Below are 21,671 nucleotides of genomic sequence, written 5' to 3'. Positions count from 1 at the left end.
CCCGAATGATCAGCTTCGGCTGGATGGACCACACCCATTAAGGATTTTTGAAATAAAAATAAATAAAATATACGCTGAAAGGGTCACCATCTAATATTTTAAAAATACAAAATCCAGCCAACCATCAGAAAAATGTAATCATCCTAAAGTTCATCCTGATGATTGGTTGTGATGTGGAAGCACAAGTGGTACATCTGTAAGGCATTGGCCTTCCACTTGAAACACCAGGGGTTCAAGTCGGAGTCGAGTCACTTGATTGTGTTAATAATCACATTACCATAGATATTCTCCTGTTTTCCAGCATCTCTGATTTCTTCTCTTCGGTAAGTACTTCCTTACACCTGTCTCTTATACACATCTAGATGTGTATAAGAGACAGGAACTAATACTTTGGGACATGATTAATAAGACATTAAACTGTTGATCTATAGTGAAAAACAAATTTGGATTTTTAGGCAATTTTTTGAGCTCCCATATTTTATAGCTCATTTACTCAATACTGGACTGTGCGATAACTTAACCATTTCTCCACAACATGCCTCATTTTATACTGCCTCCATAAGAATTGCCAGAAACCACATAGTGATGCAGGCCTTTAATTGCAGATGAAACTATGTACTTTTGTATAAGTGGCATTAATATACATTCCAACCCCAGAGATCAAACTACCAGTATAGATGACTTCAATCCCTCTATGTTTAGGGTTGGACCTAAGGTTTGAAAATGTTTGTGTTTTCTTTCTCAGTTATCTGGAAATCACATTTTTGCCTATCTTAGGAATATTATTAACAATAACATAAAATTACGTATAGATCTTGAAAATACCAAAGCAATTAAGTAATTAAGAAGCAAGTTTTTAGTCTCCAAAATATTGAACTTTTACAGCAATTGATCCCACCGACAGATTATGCTACTAATAGTAGAAAACATATTTCGATTCTTATACACATCTAGATGTGTATAAGAGACAGCTTCCTAAGTTGCTGAACATTATTCTCTGTCTTGTTCTTTATTTAATACTAACTGCAATTAGAAATATTTTACTTTTAAAGCTGAAAATGTAAATGCAATATCTATTCAATAATGTAGTAAATAATTATATGTATCTTTAAAACAAAACATGCATTAAATTAAATGCTACATTCATGAGGTAATGTTAGAATTAATATTATGTGAAATAATGCTATTTTGATTATAAAATGATATTACTGGCCATTTCAAAGTAGACATAATGTGTGTGTGCTAGGAACGAATATCTTCACTATTCCAAGACAAATAATCCGTCCAATGGCTAAATTTATATTTTTTCATATTCAAATACAGTATTTCTAATGTAGATGAAGCAGTGTTATAGAATGCAACTACTAAAATCAATTTACATTAAAACTAAAGTTGTGTATAAATTGTATGTTGATGTGTATGCCTAATATTTACCAAATACCTAAAATAAAAACCAAAGATCTTAATAGTTCTTAATGTTTTTTATTTTGATGATGTTGTTGTGTATTTCTTATTAAAAGCTTTTTAACTTATAAACTTTCTTGCTCCGATGGCTTTTGCATTAATAAATAGGTGAGATTACTTTCACCAATTGTGCTTTGGGTAAACCAAATACAAATTGACATTGAGACCAGGTATATAAATATTATAGTTATCTAACTCTGCTTCTGGAGGAATGAAATATAAATCTTTAAAATAACCCATGATGGAAATGTGAACTCCATAATTGTACGTCGACTGACACACTGTGCGATGGGGGAACCAGTGGGAAGGGGAATAGACAAATCCCTAGTCGAGACTTGTTGGACCAGTAAAGAAAAGTTTTTTTGTTTTTAATTCTTTCGGCATAATATATTCCATTTTTGAAAACAGTTTCAAACGACAAAAATTTCCCCGTTTTTATTGGGACTAATGGGCTCAGCCTGAACCCCAACTAGAACTTAGTTCCTGGACTACACTGGCATCAGATCAAACAAATTAGAAGTGGTGTTGATGAACCGATATATGTCAGTTTCCTTTTCAAAACTTACCTTGAATATAATGGAATCGCCCAACCCAGGCGTATATAATGTAACAATGTATAATATGCAACAGGCCTGAATTTGCCATTCGCTGTGGCTCATGTACCACCTCATTGGCATCGGCTAGAAATTAAGAATTATTGAGCACTCTATGCTATGAAATATGTCTGCATTGAAATCTAGTTTAATCCATCAGACATAGAAACACTTATTGGCATTATATAGTGCACAAGTTATAAGCTCTACACAAAATAAATCATTTATTAAACATAATAACAGTCAAACATATGTGAAGTTTTCAAATCTTTATTCAAATTCTGTTGTATGGTATTTCAGATTATCCAAGAACTCTCAATCCGGTGAGCATATAAATCAAAGGGGAAAATCACATCTAATTTTTGCATTTTTTTGTTCAATGGGGTGGACACTAGCTAATATTAAATACTTTTGGAAGAACAGTTTCTTAAATTCTTGCTACAAACTACTAAAATAATTATGATATTAATATTTAATTAATAAAATAATATTTTCAAGGGCATTTGGTTATTTTATCATCTATAAAGCAATACTGCTGGCACTGATCAACTCAAGGATATTATAAAAGTAATTTCAATTTTTACATTTAATTTATAATCTCATAAAACATTTACATACCAATTTTTTTGGTACATCAACACATTATAACAATATCAGTAACAGACAAATTCCCATTAAAACATTAACTGATGTTACAAGACAAAGTTGGCAAATTCAAATGATGATTCTTGCTTATTTAAATTCAACAAGATCAGAGTTGATTGCAAATACTCTTCAAGACTTATAAACTAAAATTGCAGCTTAAATTGCAGGTATTGCTCCTGAGTGGAAGTATACAGAGTTATTGCAGAACCTTAAAAGGTGAGTCCCACATGTCCATGTTATATATTCTGGTGAGCCCTACATTTATCATGCTTTCAATGTTCAGCCGTCCCATAGCAAACAACGTAACAGCTTTTATATTTTTGTTAAGTAACATTTGTTTGCCTTGGAACGGCCATGTTGACCTTTTCAATGTAAAATAATGAGTGACCACCATGTCACAATGTTGGGCATATGAATGAATACATGCGAGAGTAACCATCACATGGACATATCATCTGTGACAATAGTCACCACAAGCCCTTGTAGAACTATGATCATCACATGAACATGTAGGACTATATGACCATTACAAGTCCTTAATGGATACCACTCTAAATAGCAGGGAAACTGGAAAATTTACATTACAGATATTAAAAATCCATGCAATCATAACTGTGCAATTTTTGCATGTAGTTATCACATAATTTGCGAATAAGTGATGTGTGTAATTTTCACACATAAGAAAATATGATGTGTGTATTAATCACACATATTACACATGAGAATTTGCATGTTATTATTACGCAACCAAGTAATGCATGTATCATCATCGATAGAATATCTTCATGTCACATTAGGCCATTGAAACGAATGGCAGTGTTCAATATTTGCTATTAAAACAACAGTTATTAGACAACCATGAATATTGATGAGGTGAAGTCAGGACAGATTACCTATTGATCTTATACTTTAGTTCTTCTAATATTTTCTGTTTTTGCAGATGAACAAGTAGTGTTGCATTTATTCTGATGTTATCATTTATACCATCAATTGAGAAAAGAGGATGAAGTTGTGAAAAGGGGATTTAAGTTGTGGAAAGGGGATAAAAATGGGAAGAGGGGAGGAGGGTCCCATCCCAATATTGCTACTAGTTAAGATATAAAGGGCATTCAGACCTGTTTTAAAACATGAACATAAAATCCATCAGAACCTACTGACTGTATTAACTGTCACTTCATTCATTCTTAACATGTGACCGCCATATAACCTCTATTTCACAGCACCTATCTTTACTTCATTAATCCACACATAAAGGGGACTTTTGACCTGCATATTGTTACTAAACGCAGTCAAACAATCTATGAACCAGTGTGTCCACATGACCATAGGCACTACTTTTCAAGTTCAAGATATCATGAATCAACGGGTCTTAAACCTTAAAAATACCTACATAATACACTTATAATACGCAGGTTTGTGCATATCCCGAACCATTGATTTTTTGCATACTGTACTATGCACTTACCCAATGTACCATGCTGGTAACATTAATTTTCTAAATATAAGATTGTCTTTCTCTTTTCTAATGAAATATTCTGAAAAATAATTTCTATCTCTGAAAGATAATATGGTGATAATAATATTAATAATTTTACTAACAATAACATTAACAATATCATAGTTAAAACAATAATAATAATGGTCATAATGTAAGGCCTATTTAGCACATAACACCAAGGCATTTATACACATAACACCTGTCGTTGAATTTAACACATATACCTGTATACTGCTCCCTGGGAGAGTATTCAATAATAAAAAATAACAATAACATTAATAACAAACATTTGACCAGTCTTTATAGCAATTTCATAAATATTTCATTCCGCATCAATTTCATACATATAAATATCTATTAATAATAAAATCAATATATATTTGAGATTTGAATTTCTGTCTAAAATTTACCTATTTCATATAATTAATTACTAATAATTTACATATTTACATTTCAGATTAAAATATGAACAAATTTTACAGTTCAAATATTGATTATGAATAATTTATCCTGTCCTACATCACAAAAATATTTTTGTTAGATTGTCTTATAAACATCATCTATATTTTACACCCACCAAATAACTAATTCAAGACAAGATATACATAAGAGTTGGAGGTAAGTGAGTTGTAATTAAACTTAGAATAAATGTTCATTGTAAACAACTTAAGCATCAAGTTAGAAAGAGACCAGATGTTTCATTACAAGTATGGAGGTATTTAATGTTATTATCAATATTATAATGTTAGCATTAATATAATAATTTGTTCGTATTAAGTTTGGTATGCAAATTAGATACATCTGGAGCAGATGTCAGCAGATAGATTCCTTCTGTATTACTTCTAGAACGTCCTCTTGATGTAGAGATTTCTTTGGCGAAGCATCAAAATATCTCTCGACGACCGGCGTTGTTTCTTCTGAGGACATATCTATGCTGCTTTGTTGGTCGGAAGACATGCTGGGGAGGGGGCTGAAAGTGTTCGCTAAAGGATCGTAGTTTCCGTTGACTGAGAAATATTTAGTATATGCAAATCCAACTTTGGGCTCTGGGGAGCTTGGAGATGAGGGGTGGATATAGCTATCTGAAATATAAAAGAAAAGTATTTGTGGTATTAAATCAGACAAATGATTTGACTTGAAACAGAGAGGTAAAAGGATTTTCTGAACAAAACCCTAAAAACACTTTGTTAGAATTATCAAAAATTAACATTTTTATACTTCAATAAATCAAAGCACACTGCAACGACAGCATTAGCCAACTCAATTCCATGGAGAACTTTACTAGATGAGGCGGACACAACAGATAATTTTAAAACGATTACTGAGACTGCCACCGATAATTAGCATATAGACATGTCACGTTGTCAAGAGCTCAGAGAGAGCAGTATGGATTCGTTGGCTGACAGTCGAACCAATGCCGTGTGTGCCCAGCTTAGTAACTATGTTAGGTGCTGTTTTTGACTTTTTGATCGATCATATTCAAGAGGGATTATTAGTATGGGCATATTAAAGCTATTCTTGTTATTATTATTAGTGGATTTATTTTAGTGCATCCTCCAAGCTCTATGTGCTGGAAATATTAGTGTCTCATACAAACACAAATAGCTCCATGTATTTGAAGCTTAAAGACTTGCTCATGTCTGTTGGTTTGTGGTACACCAGCATCAATGAGTAAAACAAGTTTGTAAAGCTAATATTTAACAATGAAAATGAGGGTTAGTTTGGGCTTGTGTATGTAACAAGTTAAGCTAAAGCATATAAATTTAAAAATTATGGCAGTCAAAAGTATTGAAAGGATTTTAATAGATTATTTACTTTGTTTTTAACCAATTGTTTTAAAACAGTACATTATCTTATTAGTCTCTAGATTAAATCATTATTATCATACAGTACACTAATTTCTAGATTAACCTAGTGTTTTATATTAGTTGACTATGATTTGAATTATCAATAGATTATGTAACCCTAGATTAAATCATGATATGAATCAGTGAATCCATAAATTCAGTGAAACAGTGGTGCTAGATCTAATATTTTCATTATCTGATGGCAATCCCTTTAACTTTGAATTAAATACTGATACAAGAATATTTTTGAATTAATCCCAGATTAGCACTAATGCATCAAGAACAGGACTAATAATTATTTTAAAAATTCCTTCGGGCCTTGCAGGCACTCAGGAATTTTTTTCAAGCATTAATCTAACCTTCATATAATAATTTTCACCAGTGTATGATATGCAACTCTATTAATTGCTTATTACAACATTCGACTACCTCCTACGAAAAAAAAATAGTACTTTGAAACTAGCATGCACCAATGTAGTTTTTGTTATTCAAACTACATAAACTAGCATACGAAAAAGCGGCCTACAGTCAGTGCAAAAACAAAGAGATGGTAAAGGGAGAAACAATTGTCATGTTCTCCTAGCCCAAGAAACACCAAAGAAAGGGAACTTTCGTTACCTTTATTTCTAAAACCTTAAAATACCATTGCCAATATTAAAATTACTAAATACTATGAAATATCTTGAATATGCTTTGTGCAAACTAAAAGCAAATGATCTCAAATGTCCCCAGTAGCAAGTGAACTGTTAAATTAGTATGCAAATAATATGCAAATGATTATATTACATATTGACTTACATTCGGCATGCTTTTCTTCATTTATCTTAAATATTCATAATGAAAATGAATTAGAACAAAAAGTACAAATTATATTTTTAAAATTTACTATATGTAAACATTAAAATCTGACAGAATTTAAAAAATATAATTCAATAATGATTTTTTTAGTAATATTATTATTAGACCATAATAACAATAGTAATATTAGTAATAGGATATATTATATTATCCTTGCAGTTGCAATTTTTATCTCTGTTCACATTATCAAACTTTATATGACACAAATTAATGTAACTTGTCCACATGGGCAGGTATTTGTCACATAAAACCTGTACAGTGTCAACACAGAGAGTTAAGGGACTCCTGGTCATTGAACCAGTCCAAAAAATAACAAATAACAATATTTAACAGAGGTAAATATTAATTTCCATCTAATAATATGAAAAAAGTAATCAAAATAAAATATTGAGTGAGTAACTATGGATTTGTTTGTTCAAGCTGTTGCTGGTAGTGTTACGTTTACATTATTCAGATGCAATCAAAGTATACAGAATAAATGCATGTTATAAATATTATGATTGCATTCATATCTGTAGAATTGTTTAGTTTTTTTTTAAATGCATTAAATAATTATTCCAAGATTCCATAGTTTTGTATTAGGTATTGTTATGAAGAAAGTCAGTATCATTTAAAAATATAAAATTTTAAAAGTTACACAATTACTTGATTGATTATCAGGCTATTAATGAGCTTGTTTGGGAAATTATAACTTTAAAATAATAACATCAAAATGATAACAATAACATTATTAACAAAAAATAATATATAATAATACTAATAATAATAATATATATAACAATAATATTTAATATTTTAATAAAAATAATAATGTTGATGATGATGATGATGATGATGAGAATGATGATGGTATCTTTTGCCATAACAGCAATACAGTATAAAAATGTTGTTCTTTCTTCATTGATTGAATTATCTTTTCAATTTTTTAATCTCATACCTTCAAACATAGCTATCGGTAAACTTTTTGGTCGAGATCGCTTGTCGTCGCTAGACATATCATCATCATAAGTCAAGGTATAACACTGTAAGTTTGATGTACGTCGCTTAGAATAACAGAAGCGGTCATAATAAGGGGTTCCATTACGGACATGTGAGGGACCAGCCCTCATTGAATTATTATTATTTTCCATTAAACTTCCTTCGATGATCGCTTGCGTCTGCATTCGATGCTGAAGCAATGGGGTTGCATTGCTCGGTGTGGAACATGTTTGCGATTCTGCATCTGATACGTAATAACAGTACCCTTCCTTATACCAACTGCCTCGTTTAAAATCTTCATCGGTTTCCCGCCGAGGCGGATTGCGGAGGCGCACTGCCACCATTGATGTAGCGATTGAGCTTGTTTCTGATACACTGTCTATCGTTTCAGTACTCGCTAAAGGAGCCATTTTCAGTGGATCATAGAATCCATTCAATAAAGGTGATTTCACAGGAGTTGAGATTGGTTCGTTTACCAACGTCGAAGACTCCGATGTTGTGGACATTGAAATATTTTGTGATGAGTTTCTGGTGAGTTCTGTGACATAATTAGCATTGTGTTCTAAATAAGTTCTTGATGCATGCTTAGGGACAGGTTGGAGTTGAGGAACACTTGCGGTGAGTTGTGAAGACGAGGAATTATCTTGTTTCTGTCTTTGGTGATGAAGAAAGAACTCTTTTGGAAAGCTTCGCACCTTGGCACAATCGAGGCACTGAGATGAAATGAGGAGGAAAACAAATGAAACGATGATAATGAATGCCATGAATCATATGCATGGTAGAATGATTTCAAAATATAATTTTAAAAATTGGCAATGCTTTGAAATATACTAAAGAATTTTTCAAAAATTCCATTTGCATAAACTGTGAATGCTTGAATATGATGACCTATTGCTTGATAATTTTTGCCAAATTGATTCCTATCTAAAAGTAAACTTTCTTAGCTACCTCAAAGATTAGCTGATATCTATGACATTAATGCTCTACAGTAAGCTGCCTTAAGCAGTCTAAGTAAAAACCATTTTCCAAAATCGAAAGACTTGAATAAGATAGGGGAGGAGAAGATCTGATTTGGGAAGAGAAAGGAAGCAGGATCAACAAAGAAGGGAGAAATACTGAAAGACAAAGGAGGGGAGTAGGAAGAGAAAGTTTTGATAAAATATTTTTTACAAAAAATAGAATTCTACAAACATATACCTTATCGAAAGCGGACATGACTTCACTGGGTAGATGATCATTTATCATAACAGGTGAGACCAACACTTCATCAAAATCACAGTTATCCCGCCAAACACCATAGTAACTTAAATTTTTTCTTGAAATCCTACCAAAAAGTATTTGAAAACAATTAAAATTTTATGTCCATAAATATCACAATCACGTAACATATTTACAAACAAAATAAGTAGAAACTAGACATATTCAATATTTAGTGGAATAAGGTTCTCATTTCAAGAAAATTTTAGATACGTAAAATAAAAAATACCAACCCTTCTCGTTTTGGATTATTGCGGACAAGGTGAAGGATTTTTCCAGGTGGGAAAAGTGGTGTGCGACCGCTGAATGGAAAAGCAGAGCCTTGTGGATTGAGTCCCAGGCTGGCACTACAAGGAGAAATGGGACCATTCTCAGTCTCATCTGACAAGTTCCGATGATTGATGGATAAACAGCACATTAGGCTGCTCATTATCACCTTCCACTGAAAAAAAAGTAAACATGGTTTCTAGTTAAGAACAACATGTTTTTATTGTTCCTGAAATCAGAATGGACATATAATTAACATTTCAAAAAAAGTTCCCCTGCAGAGACCATGTCTCCTATTTAAGGAATGTTTTCATGATACTGTGATGTAATACACTATAGTAGTTAGTATTTATGTTTTTGGAGGAACGATTCCATTCAATCTCTGAACAAATAAAGATGGTTTACGGTTATGCTCATGTGTTGTCAACAACAAATCCAGTCATAATTTGGCAAGCAATTTACATCAGGCTTGTAGATATTGTACCCATAGTCTATTATTTACATACAATGAATGATAGAATATAAAGGGGGTGGGGGGGGGGACAGTTCAGTTACGATGTTCAGTTTTATTGTTCATCAAAAACAAAATTGCAAAATAATGGGATCAATGACGTACACCAAAATTCAGCACAAACATGTGTACACAAACACACACACACATTTATACAACCTTTCCCTTACCTCCAATTATATGGCCAGCTCTTAATATAGGTCAACATTAACTCACTTTTGCAGTGTCTTCATACCTACAGTATCTTGTCGTAAAAGTTTTTATTGTAATTTTTATTGCTTTGTATTGTAATGTTTAGCGGATAATGCCCCTTGATAGTATATTGAATCAATAAATTGAATTGAATTAAACTGAGTCCATTACAATACTTTGTATGCATAGGAACCAAAATTAATTACACATTTATCATATAATCATATTGTATTTGGTGAACCTGTTTTGGGTGTTTTGACACACTGTTGGGTCTTGAATAAATAAATACATATAATAAATAAATAATTCCAAACCTTAGGGTCTTTGCATCTTGTCATACAGTTGAGAAGATCACTTCGCAAGACCTCCAATTGGGGAAGACCGATCCGTATCACTACGTCTTTTCCAACAACCACTGACAACACAAACTCCTTGCTGTACTCTAATGCTTCTTTGCTGGAACAGTTCAAAATGTTAAAGTTAATAAAATCAACAGGAAGAAGTTATAATTTCCAATGGTTAATATAACATAGTTGTAACATTAATTCTACAATCTACATAACCATGTGTATTAATCCTATAAAGTTTTTTTCACACCATCATGTTTTATGAGAAAAATACTTGTGGTTCATCACATATGGGTGTGGCATGGCATTATATACTGCATACATAGGTTCCTGGCATCTGATTGATTAAAAAGCAGGTAATAACTTTAACCATCACAGTCCTATGATGTAGGTTGAATGATAGTTCATAAATTCCTAGGGGAAAAGTACTATCACGTTAAATGATAGTACTTTTTCCCCCTATTGCGATGTAAGCTCTAGGCCCCACTTATACGTTGTGTAATTTATGATACGCTTCAATGGTAAAAAAGGAACTGCAACCTCTTTGGCCTTTTCGACCGCCTAGGAATTAGGCCTACGTCTACTTGGTGGGAACTCTTTTCATTACTTTATTAGTCCTCGTAGAATCTATGTATGAGGTATATATAACAAATATTGACTGCTCTAGGGTAACGGTAGAAACACTAGTCCCTCAGTAATAACCATAGCATACTATCTTCTTAAATTTGATGCTGTAGATAGCATAACATACTGAATATAGAGTATATACCTAATTTATTCTTTACTGAATATATATTATTAATTATATTACTTCATTCCTTAGAAATTACGATGATCAGGAGGCAGCATGTCCCAATCCTCAACTATACAATCAAGCAAACACTGTTTCCCACTTACTTGAGGAGTCCACCAGGAGGTGAGAATGCAAAGCACTTCAATTCTGGGTAGTCAGGTCTGAGTAGAATTGCTAAGACAGTTGCGGTACCAGCCCCTAAAGAGTGTCCAACTAACACCAGTTTATATTGTTGTGCTGAACCATGAACCTGTTGAAAAAAGGAAAAATTAATACATTTTTAAAATTTACTTTATTCTTTTAAATATTTCAAAAAAAGTTGAATGGAGTGTTGGCAAAATCGAAGTAAACATTTACAACAAAAAACAAATTACATAATGTTTGAAATGCAATATGGTGATATGCATGTGGTCATTAGGATGAATTAACAAAGAAATAGAAAAGTGCAGAAATGCAGGATTAGTATGTACTGAATGAGTGATTGAAATAATATGTCCTTTAATTCTCTAGCTTACAGTAATTTATAATTTCAATTATTTTTTTGTTTCCTTAACATTTAATTTATTTTGTTAAGTTAGTGATCTTTTTATTCTTTTGTCTGTATTTACTGAGGGTCAAAATTGATCAGTTCTGGTACTGACCACCCTCATAAGATATTGTTGAAATAAGTAAAAATAAATAAATGTCTACTGAGTGAATAGATAGATGAATCAACAAATAAACAAATGAATGAATGAAAAAATGAAGAAATTAATATAATAACCACAGCTTACAGTATCTCTCATAAATGCATTTGTGAGCAATAGTTCTTCAGTCAATTTCTTCTTAATATACAATGCAGCTTCAACCATTCCCTGTCAAGTGCAAAATAAATTAATATCTAATCCATAAGTATGTATTTAGGTTAAAGGTCATCCAATACCTGACATTCTGTCTACCACACTGAACCATACATAATTGTAAGCTCTGTCCATGCTATAACATTTTCTGTGACAAATAAATGTGATATGCCCATATTTGGTTGTAGTATGACATCATCATGCCCATATAAGTACACATCACACAAATCTGTCATATAAAATCTGATAGTAAGTAAAGATTTAGCAGTCATTCTACTTAATTATGGAAAATGACAATTTCCAAAAAAATGACTAAAATTGGCAGAAACATAATTTCAACTTAACAAAAGAATATACACATTTATCCACGGTTGCCGCTCTCCACCCAGGAGTACAAGTAGGTACCTAGTAGGTTTGAACACATCTGCGCTGATTACTAGCTGCAATATTATGGAATTCTCCCAGGGAGCTGAGTATGTGTTCCATACGTGTTTGATCCAACGACTGGGGTAGTCATGTGATGCGCTTTATACATATGAATGAAGCGCTATATATAAGACCGACATTTTATTATTATTATTATATAACTATATATAATATATATATATATATATATATATAATTTTATATAATATATAATTGATGCAATACCTTGTGAGCCTGGAAGTTTTCGGAGCAACCCTCAACTGGAATGGCAGTGCTTGAGGCGTGGCAATCTGTCAGGCAATCTTGCATTGACAATGTTCCACGTATAGCTATCACAACCGTACGCATTTCATGGTCAATTGCAACAAAGAAAGGTGTTTCCAAAACCTAAATCAGAGGTAAAAATTTGTAAAACTCATATGAAAAAAATAGTTTTGATATTGGAAATCCGAGGCAAATTTGTGGGGGGGGGGGGGGGGGGGAGCCAAGCCGGCCCTAGCTTTTTTTAAGTACAAAAAAAAATAAATAAATAAAGAAAGAAAGAAAAAGAAAAAATTGATCGCCCAAAATGCCTCGGAGGTTATTTAGAAAAAAACAAATTAATTTTCTATCAACAAAAAAAAAGATATGATAAGATATTGGTAGTAACTGATGGTATATGGCACCATCCTATTTTAGGATTATTCTAGTAGTACATGGTAGTAATCCAGTGGCAGTATATCCCCCAGTGTTACCATTGGTAATAAACCAACCATTGGTAGTAAACTCAGTAGTACTTTGACATTATCCCAGTTATACCACTGATACCAAATCAGTAGAACATTGGCAATAATGCGGTATATCAGAAGTATCCCATTGGTACTTTGGGTAGTAATGCAGTAGTACCTTGGCATTACCCCTATGGTAGGTACATTGGCCGTACATCTGTATTCCAAAATGTTCAATGCAGCAACATTCTAGGGTTACTACGAAGTAGCATTACATTACACAGTAACCATTTGTGTGTGTTGCTTTAAGCTTCATCATGCAGTGAGAAATGCTACATTTCTCGCATTGTTTTTCTATATATTATTTTGTTAATTTTTTAAAAATGTTAATTTATTGGCTCTTAGCTCTTTATATTTATTAACCTTTGATTGGAAAGTACATCAAGATTTTGATATAATGAAATATTGAAGTACAATAATGCCACAAATACTTTTAATTCTGATCAACGTTATTTAATTATCACACCAATTTGTGACAAACCAATGGCAAACATCCACACATGAAAAACAATACCAATATAAACACTGCCAATGTAAATAAAATAAAATATTAGTAGCATTCAAAATTCAGAGCAATTTATATGTGGATGGAACAATTTGGTACGTGTGGATCTGCAGTTTTCACTACTTTAATTCACAAGAACATTTTTTCATAACTGCATTCTGGATGTACTTTTAAGCTAAGTATTAGTAAATGTAGCAGTAAACATCAAACAAATCAACATATTTAAAACTAAACATCAACATCTTACTAATAGAATGAAACACACAAACATGTTTTAACCAAAAGCAATCAGATGTGCTCTCACCTGATCAACTCACCTTGTAGAAAGGTCACATTTTATTTATTACTTTGGCAGCGACAATTTTATAAGAGAAGTTTATCGGAAAGTTTTAAGCATAGAGTTTATCATTAATTGCGTTACTAACGCCCTGCATAAATTTTATAAATATAGGTTTGTTTTTTTATATATAATTTTATAATAATGCATGCAATAAATATACCAATGACCTTATAAATTATTATAAAATATACTTAAATTTATGTAGTGACCTTTCTATGCAAATTAGGTAGCTTACTACACAAATCATGCAAACACTAATTAAAAGCAGCTTACCATGTTTAAGACACGCCTACCTTAGATGTTGAGGTTGCACCAAGCTTTGCGGAGCAACTGACGGGATGGTTGTGCGTCGAAATACTAGTCTACTCAGAGGCAGCAGAAGAGGGAAGCAGAACAGCGTAGTGAGCATTAATATAACCGGAGGTCAGTGTATATTTAAAGCTGATAAAACAACAACCACCATGGCAAGAATACGCTAAGCGCAGACACTGTCTTTAAATTTCATGCAATCATGTTAGTATAAAGCAAACGCAACATATAATACATTTGAAATCAATCCTGACAGAAATGTACAAGAATTCAATTTATAGTTTATTTCAGGAAAATTTCCAAATATAAAATAAGAACTTCCTTATTAATGTTATTTATCTAAAAAGTAAAACATGGTTTTTTATTGTTTTATTCAAGCACTGGAAACAAAAATAATTTGAATCTGGCAGGATTGAAAACAACGTAGAGACTTGTTATGCAATTGCTCTTGCTTTTAAAAATGGCAAATATAAAATGGTCGATAGAAATATTATTCTAAATATATTAAATTGCTAATAAGAATATTCTCTGGATTAATATAAATGTTTTTAAAGATCAGACAGGAAATAAAGGCAGGTTAGTGATACAATTTCATATATATTTCTTTAAAAAATCATATAATCGAATGACTGGTAAAACAATTTCTACTATTAACCTTTCATATTAAGAATTATTCAATTCAAACAATGATTTAGACTTTGATTACAATGATGGGCGTTATTATATCATGAGAACCATATTTTTTCCCAACAAATTCTCTTCTGCTCATATTTTGTTTATGATGTTAATATATGATCATTATTTTGCATCCCAGTATAGATGAGCCACTCGTGAATTTTCACATTTTTATAATATTCCAGATGAGAAACCAAGCATTAGGCGATCTATTCTACCTCGGTAAAACGTATACACTGTATAGTGTGCCATAAATTTGTCTTCAAGAATTTAACTAGAAGACTGACCTCCTGACATTTAAAATAGCTTTCAAGTTCTAAATGCATTTTGTGTTTTGGTTACTACACAAGTCAGAATAACGAAGAATATGGGACGACCAAGCATTTATCTACTGTAATGAAAAAAACTCCAGAGAATATGCTTAAAGCAAGTAGTTTGTAATTATTATAAATGATTATAAATTCAACTTTGTATTATATTAGTAGGCTACACATTAGTTTACCAATCAAGACATTAAGTTGCTTTTAGGTAAATCATTATACAACAAATTCATGCATACATGCAATAGATTAGAATAAACATAAAATAACAGATGAAAGAAAAACAACATTTAAAGTAATTCCTACATACATTAATAAGTATTAAATTGACAATTTATAAATAATAAAATGGTAATAAAATACATATAAGGACAATACATAAAAATGCATACATTTATGACTCAACATCTCTGTAACAGAATGGATCTGGAGGAACGTCATTTGTAATAGTCAAATAAATTAGCATTACGATATTGGCAATGCCAATACCCATAAAGAATCAGGTGTCATACATTTTCTCATCTGCTAGCATTCATTATGTCGTCTGCTAGTGTTATTTAAGCTGCTCTAACACTTGTTTTACCTCAAGCGTTACATTGGTTGGCTCATTTTATACACTGTATATTTTTAAGATTCTTTAATTGCATGTATGGGACAAAATATATCCGATATACTTGATGACCTGATGATGATAATGATAATTAATTAGAGTTGTTCTTCTTTCTTTGTGATGAACATTTTTCTCTGGTCTGTTGTTCTTGATACTTTGTTTCTTTTTCAAACATTGCACTATCCCACTCTGTATGATAAAGTTTGACCATATGGTTTGTTACGGTTGATTTGTGTCTTAATTTTAATTCTGTACTTTGTACTAATCCATAAGATAGGTTAAAATGGTTACATGAGGATTTTACAAAGATGATAATAATAACAATGATGATAATGATCATTACAAACTACATAATACCAAATTATAAAAATATTGCAATCAATAGTTATTGTTTAAGTACAGATAATCACTTATTATTATCACAAACTATTATAGAGAATCACTAATAATGACAATAATGATGATAATGATGCTGATGATAATGATAATCATGATCATGGTAAAGATGATGATGGCAATGATGATGACATAAGATGATGATGATAGTAGAATGGTAATGCTGATAATGGTGATCACACTCATGGTAAAGAAGATGATCCCGAGGATGATAATCAAGATGATGAAATTGAAATGACAAGATAACAAAGACAATAAAATCATTGATAAGAACCTCTATGAGATATTAAGATGTTACCGCTTTCATTGTCTCAAGTAACAACTGACACAACATTAATAATTTAGCTATAAATTCATATACAAATATTAAAGAAATAACAAAAAACAAAGAAACAATTTCACAAACAAGTCTCAAACAATGCTACACCTATAGCAATCCCTGTGAGGATGAGCAGGAAATGATGCATTTGGGATTGGAAGAAAATTATAGAAAATATAAACCTCGGGGAAAAAATCACATCCTTAGCATCTCAGATTTATATGTCCGACTCTGGCAAAACCCTCCGTTTGTCGCAATTTCTAATTTTCCATAAGAACCCAAAATGTTTGAGAAAAGAATTTTGAACATTTTCATGTTTTTTGCATTTCATAAAAGAAGATATATTGAAGAACATTTCTGCAAAATGTCAATCACTAAATATAACTGAAAAGTATATTTAAATTATTTTTAAAATACAAATCTTAATAATAAACTATTGATTTTGGAATCTTTGGAAGTTGTTTTCTCAAAACCTACATGGCTGATATATAAAGAATTAAATATTCATAAGTTTGCTAATACTCAACCAATTTCTATCAATTAAACACTGTTTTAAAGAAGAATTCATATATAATCTAACAATATCAAAAACTCAATTTTGAATTTTTCTTTTCCTACAAACGGCTGGTTTTGCCAGAGCCAGTCACATTATATTGTCATCTGACTACTATTTTATTATTTTCTTTTCTCACTAGGAAATCTACTGTTCTCTCACAGAGACAACTATTATAAAAATAAATAGAATACATGATTATCATGATATATGATTTATGTATGTTCATGATCCATTGATTGAATAAATGTATATATTGAACTGAATTGACACTTGAAAATTTTACCAAATTAAATTTTACCAAATTAATAAGATATAATAATTTGAGTGAAATTGTGGTTTGGTGGTGAATATGCTTGCCTTCTAATCCCAGGGCCTAGATTCAATTCCCATCAAGTAATAAGATCCCATTGTAAAAGGGATATTCACTTAAAAAAGTGATTAAATTCGCTATTGGTTTGTCCTTAGCAACGGTGCCTTAAAAATAAATGACAAAAACTAATAACTGTTACTCAACAGGATGAATTTTTTCCACATCTACAGAATATATATCACACTTTTACAAAATGACATGAGAAGTGAATGAAAGTGACTCATTTTGAGTACACATCTGAATAAGGAATGGATCACAAGGATTGCTATAAGTTGTTGCTGCCATGCTAACATGAGTAAAAACTATAACAAAATTATATAGCTTGAATTAGAAATTTTAATAGAAAACAGCATACCGTATCAGTATTAGATGTTTTAATACAAAATAAGCAACAAGCTTCTTTAGTCTCTGGTTCTACGTCCATGCATCTTTCATCCATAACCTCTTGAAACGACATGCTTGTTTCCAGACACATAACAGGTGGAAAATCAGCAGCCTGTTCAACGGTTTGCGACGTTTCGCTGTTCTGTTCTCCACCTGCGTTCTGCTGCCCACCATTGCTGACACTACCAACTAACCGTAAGCCCTCCATATCCATGCTAAGCTCGCCGACCGAGCCGGCATGGTGTGTGATTGGTTGAATTCTACTAACCGCGGAATGAAATGTGGTGTACACGATGTTTGAGTCGTCCAACCCGCTGATTTTTTTTAGAGCAGCGTAGTTGCAATGACAACAGTTGTCGTCATCCAATGGCACCGGTCTCTTCTTCTTTAAACATGGAAGACAACAACAGCAGCTGTGGAGGTGACAAGAGATAACATGATCATTGTTATTGTTAGGAAATGAGAAACAACTGGAAAGAAAGACAATTCTCAAATAACTTTCATTTACAATAACACAAAGAAAATGAGTAAACTTAAATTTATATTGCAGTAAAATCTGAAAATTTTTAGAACAAAAAAAAATCAGTTTTTGCTGGATTTTCAGACTTTTTAACTACTAAAATTGATTTTTATCTGGTTTTCATATTATATAGTGTTATTTTTTGCAATAACAACAGTTTAATTATCATGTTGGTTTAGGATGGTTCAAAACACCCAAGATCATCTAGTTGATTAACTGATTAATGAAGTAAAATAATTAATTGATCAATATTGATCATTTAACATACCGACATCCTTGACATAACTGGCAGAAGCCAGTGGTTGGATTCAGCAGCGCGTAGACAGGCCAGCCATATGCTGCTGAGGCATACTTCATGTAGTATTTGGCATCATTAAATAGTTGTTTCTCTTCCTATAAAAAAATAATAAGATAATGATAAACAAACTGTCTTAAAGATAACGCAAATGGGATGGTAAAAATTGTGTGACAATTATATAAGGAGCGATGTTACGATGATGATGAAGATGATGATGATGATGATGATGATGATGAAAAAAGACAGATGAGGATCAATATGATGACAGCTTTGAAAACGATGTAACTGATGGTGGCTGTCATGATGACAAAGATGATTAAAATACTCATTATATAAAAGATGATGAAGTTGATGATAATACTAATAAAAAAGATTAAAATTTAATTGGTATTTTAATGATGATAAGGACAATAATGATAGATATAGTTTTTGCTCCATAACTTACAACATTTTCTAGATCAAGAAAGCGTGTTTGTGGCGTGATAGGAATCCCCGAGAGGAACTTCATCACATGCCAACGAGGATTAGCAATAATCACATTTCTCTTCCTTTTCTGCTCTTCACGAAGCAATAACAAGCCGGCAAAAACATCAGACGGCACAATATCCAGGTCACGGAAGAACTCTGAGAACAGCTCTGCCACTTCTGCGAAAGCATTCTGAACAAAAAATGAGGGAATTAAATACTGATGACATTTAAAATTCTTGAAGAGAATTGCAAAGGAATCTCAAGACATTTAGTAATGGGACACATACATGCTGTATTAATGCCAACTTCATCATTAATGTTTGTGTTGAACCCTGTCCAGCCTATCAAATTTTATGTGACAAAAAACGTGTAATATGCCTAAATATGGTCATGATGACATCACACATGACCATATATAGGCACATCATGACTATATATATGGGCATATATCAGTTTTTTGTCCAAAAAAAATTTGATAATCTGGAGAGCTTTAAAAGTACTAAACTTTGTTGAATTTATTAGCTTTTAATAAAAAATTATAGCAATAACATATTTCTCACCAATTAGCAAACACATTAATAACATCGTTGCTATATTGCTTCTGAGTCCTAAATTGGCTGGTCTTTAATTTAAGATTTTTTATAGTAAACATCTTTAAATTAGCGAACCAAATGTTTTGATTTGTCTTATTAAAATGTGATAACTTATTTTGTCATTTTTAAGTAAGTTGATCAATCCTTTAATTGAACTTTTGGCAGGCTTTACTATTTTTCGAGACTTTATTACAAGGTAGTACACTGTAAAATGAGTGCTCATTATGTTTAAATTAAGTTTTATCTGTTTTTATGTTTTAATTGTCTCACAAAAATAGCACACCTCCTGCGTATCCCGTACACCAGCGCAGCAACATAGTAGCCGACATCTGTTATGCCAATTACGTTCATATAGTTCTTGAGTCTTTCTGTTGGATAGAAAATTTTTTTATTTCTGTTAAACATTTTTAGGGAGTAGAGCTGAATGTATTTGTAAGAGAAACTCTACTGTTACAAGATTTGAACTCAGGACACTAAGATTAGAATGCAAGCATATCTTAACCACTAAGCAACAGCTCCACTTACACTTAACCCCATCAGGAAATACTAGTTACTACCCAGTGGCTTTGAACAAGCTAGTGTACTCTGTTGGAAAACTGTTTCCATTAGGGCACTTCTTATTAGTAATTATTTCACCCATGAATAAAAGAATAAAGTATGGTATCACAGAACATACATGATGTGGATATGAATGTCAACTTCATGAATTAACAATAAACAAAATTAAAAGATTCAAAATTCTCCTCAGTGATAGTAGACAACAACCAGAACGGCTGATTCCATTACACTGAAAATAGTTCCCATTATCTGGCCATTATATCAATTAGGATTAAAGAGTTAAAACCTTTCTATATTACGGTAAAGTTCAAAGACTGGCCACATCCTGCTGAAAGCGCTTAAATGTTCTTTTGAATTCACTGGGTAAAGTCTACTATTAAAGAAGCATTAACTCGTAAATCTGCCAAACTTTGCCGGTAGGAAGGTCACCAGGTGACATAAGCTTATTTCTATGTTGTAATAGTAATCACCTCTAATGGACTCATTTTGAATGTTTAGCACACCATCTATCATAAAGTAATTTTCACAGTTATAAATTACCAGAAGAAATACATCAAGTACAGCGGTAAGTGATTGGACTTTGGTGCAACACAGATCAAGTTTGAGACCTGCCAGGATGACACTTACTTGTGTCCTTGAATAAGACACTTTGCTCAACTCATCCTTCGGATGTGATGTTAAGCCCTTGGTAACATGTGCATACGGCATATGCACACGACAAAGTACAGGCTAGGTCTCCCAGTCTACTGACTAAGGGTAGGTACTGCACTAAGGCCGTTGTGGGTACCAAGAGGCCTAAATCCAAATTTCCTTACACATTTACTTTTCAATAATATTCTTTGTACAGTATTTACATGTATTAGATCCTGCAATGCTTGTTGAAAGGACTTGAATTCAGTGTACATATTAAGTTAATAAATGTGCAAGAGTTCTAGGAATACTGATTTCAATCTGGTGGGTTTCATTAAATTGATTAACAAGAGTACTAATCAATAGATATGGTCTGCAAGCGAGGGAAGTGAAATTAAAACAGTATGTCAACTCGAATTGTTTAAGAAAAATGCATGTTATAGCTCAGCTATTCCACACTGATAAAATAATACTCTTTTATTTCAATGCAAAAGACTAAAAACATCTATTAAATATCAACTACTTAAAAAAATAAATA

At 32.0% G+C, this 21,671-nt stretch overlaps 1 protein-coding gene across 11 annotated transcripts in view; it reads right to left on the bottom strand.

The window, feature by feature from the left end:
- Nucleotides 1–2,311: 2,311 nt before the first annotated feature.
- Nucleotides 2,312–21,671, bottom strand: part of LOC117105097 (sn1-specific diacylglycerol lipase alpha-like) — a 57,248-nt gene continuing 37,888 nt past the window's right edge. For 7 of the 11 annotated variants that reach the window (XM_033246130.1, XM_033246137.1, XM_033246135.1 and 4 more), the window contains 13 exons: nt 20,229–20,313; nt 19,330–19,542; nt 18,855–18,979; nt 18,038–18,479; nt 14,421–14,489; nt 12,741–12,902; nt 12,024–12,104; nt 11,355–11,500; nt 10,425–10,566; nt 9,374–9,582; nt 9,081–9,207; nt 7,843–8,596; nt 2,312–5,282 (listed from right to left, as the gene is read on the bottom strand). In XM_033246130.1, the coding sequence (XP_033102021.1) occupies nt 5,014–5,282; nt 7,843–8,596; nt 9,081–9,207; nt 9,374–9,582; nt 10,425–10,566; nt 11,355–11,500; nt 12,024–12,104; nt 12,741–12,902; nt 14,421–14,489; nt 18,038–18,479; nt 18,855–18,979; nt 19,330–19,542; nt 20,229–20,313 (2,824 nt within the window). In that variant the 3' untranslated portion in view covers nt 2,312–5,013. Of the gene's footprint in view, nt 5,283–6,845; nt 6,871–7,842; nt 8,597–9,080; nt 9,208–9,373; nt 9,583–10,424; nt 10,567–11,354; nt 11,501–12,023; nt 12,105–12,740; nt 12,903–14,420; nt 14,490–18,037; nt 18,480–18,854; nt 18,980–19,329; nt 19,543–20,228; nt 20,314–21,671 lie in introns of all 11 variants that reach the window. The other 4 variants (XM_033246133.1, XM_033246131.1, XM_033246134.1 and 1 more) reach the window with 4 other exon arrangements.

This window comes from Anneissia japonica, unplaced genomic scaffold (genome assembly GCF_011630105.1).
Source record: "Anneissia japonica isolate Jap-2015-1 unplaced genomic scaffold, ASM1163010v1 scaffold287834_len5846547_cov211, whole genome shotgun sequence".
Lineage (NCBI taxonomy): Eukaryota > Metazoa > Echinodermata > Crinoidea > Comatulida > Comatulidae > Anneissia > Anneissia japonica.
This window is presented reverse-complemented; position numbering and strand designations above follow the sequence as displayed.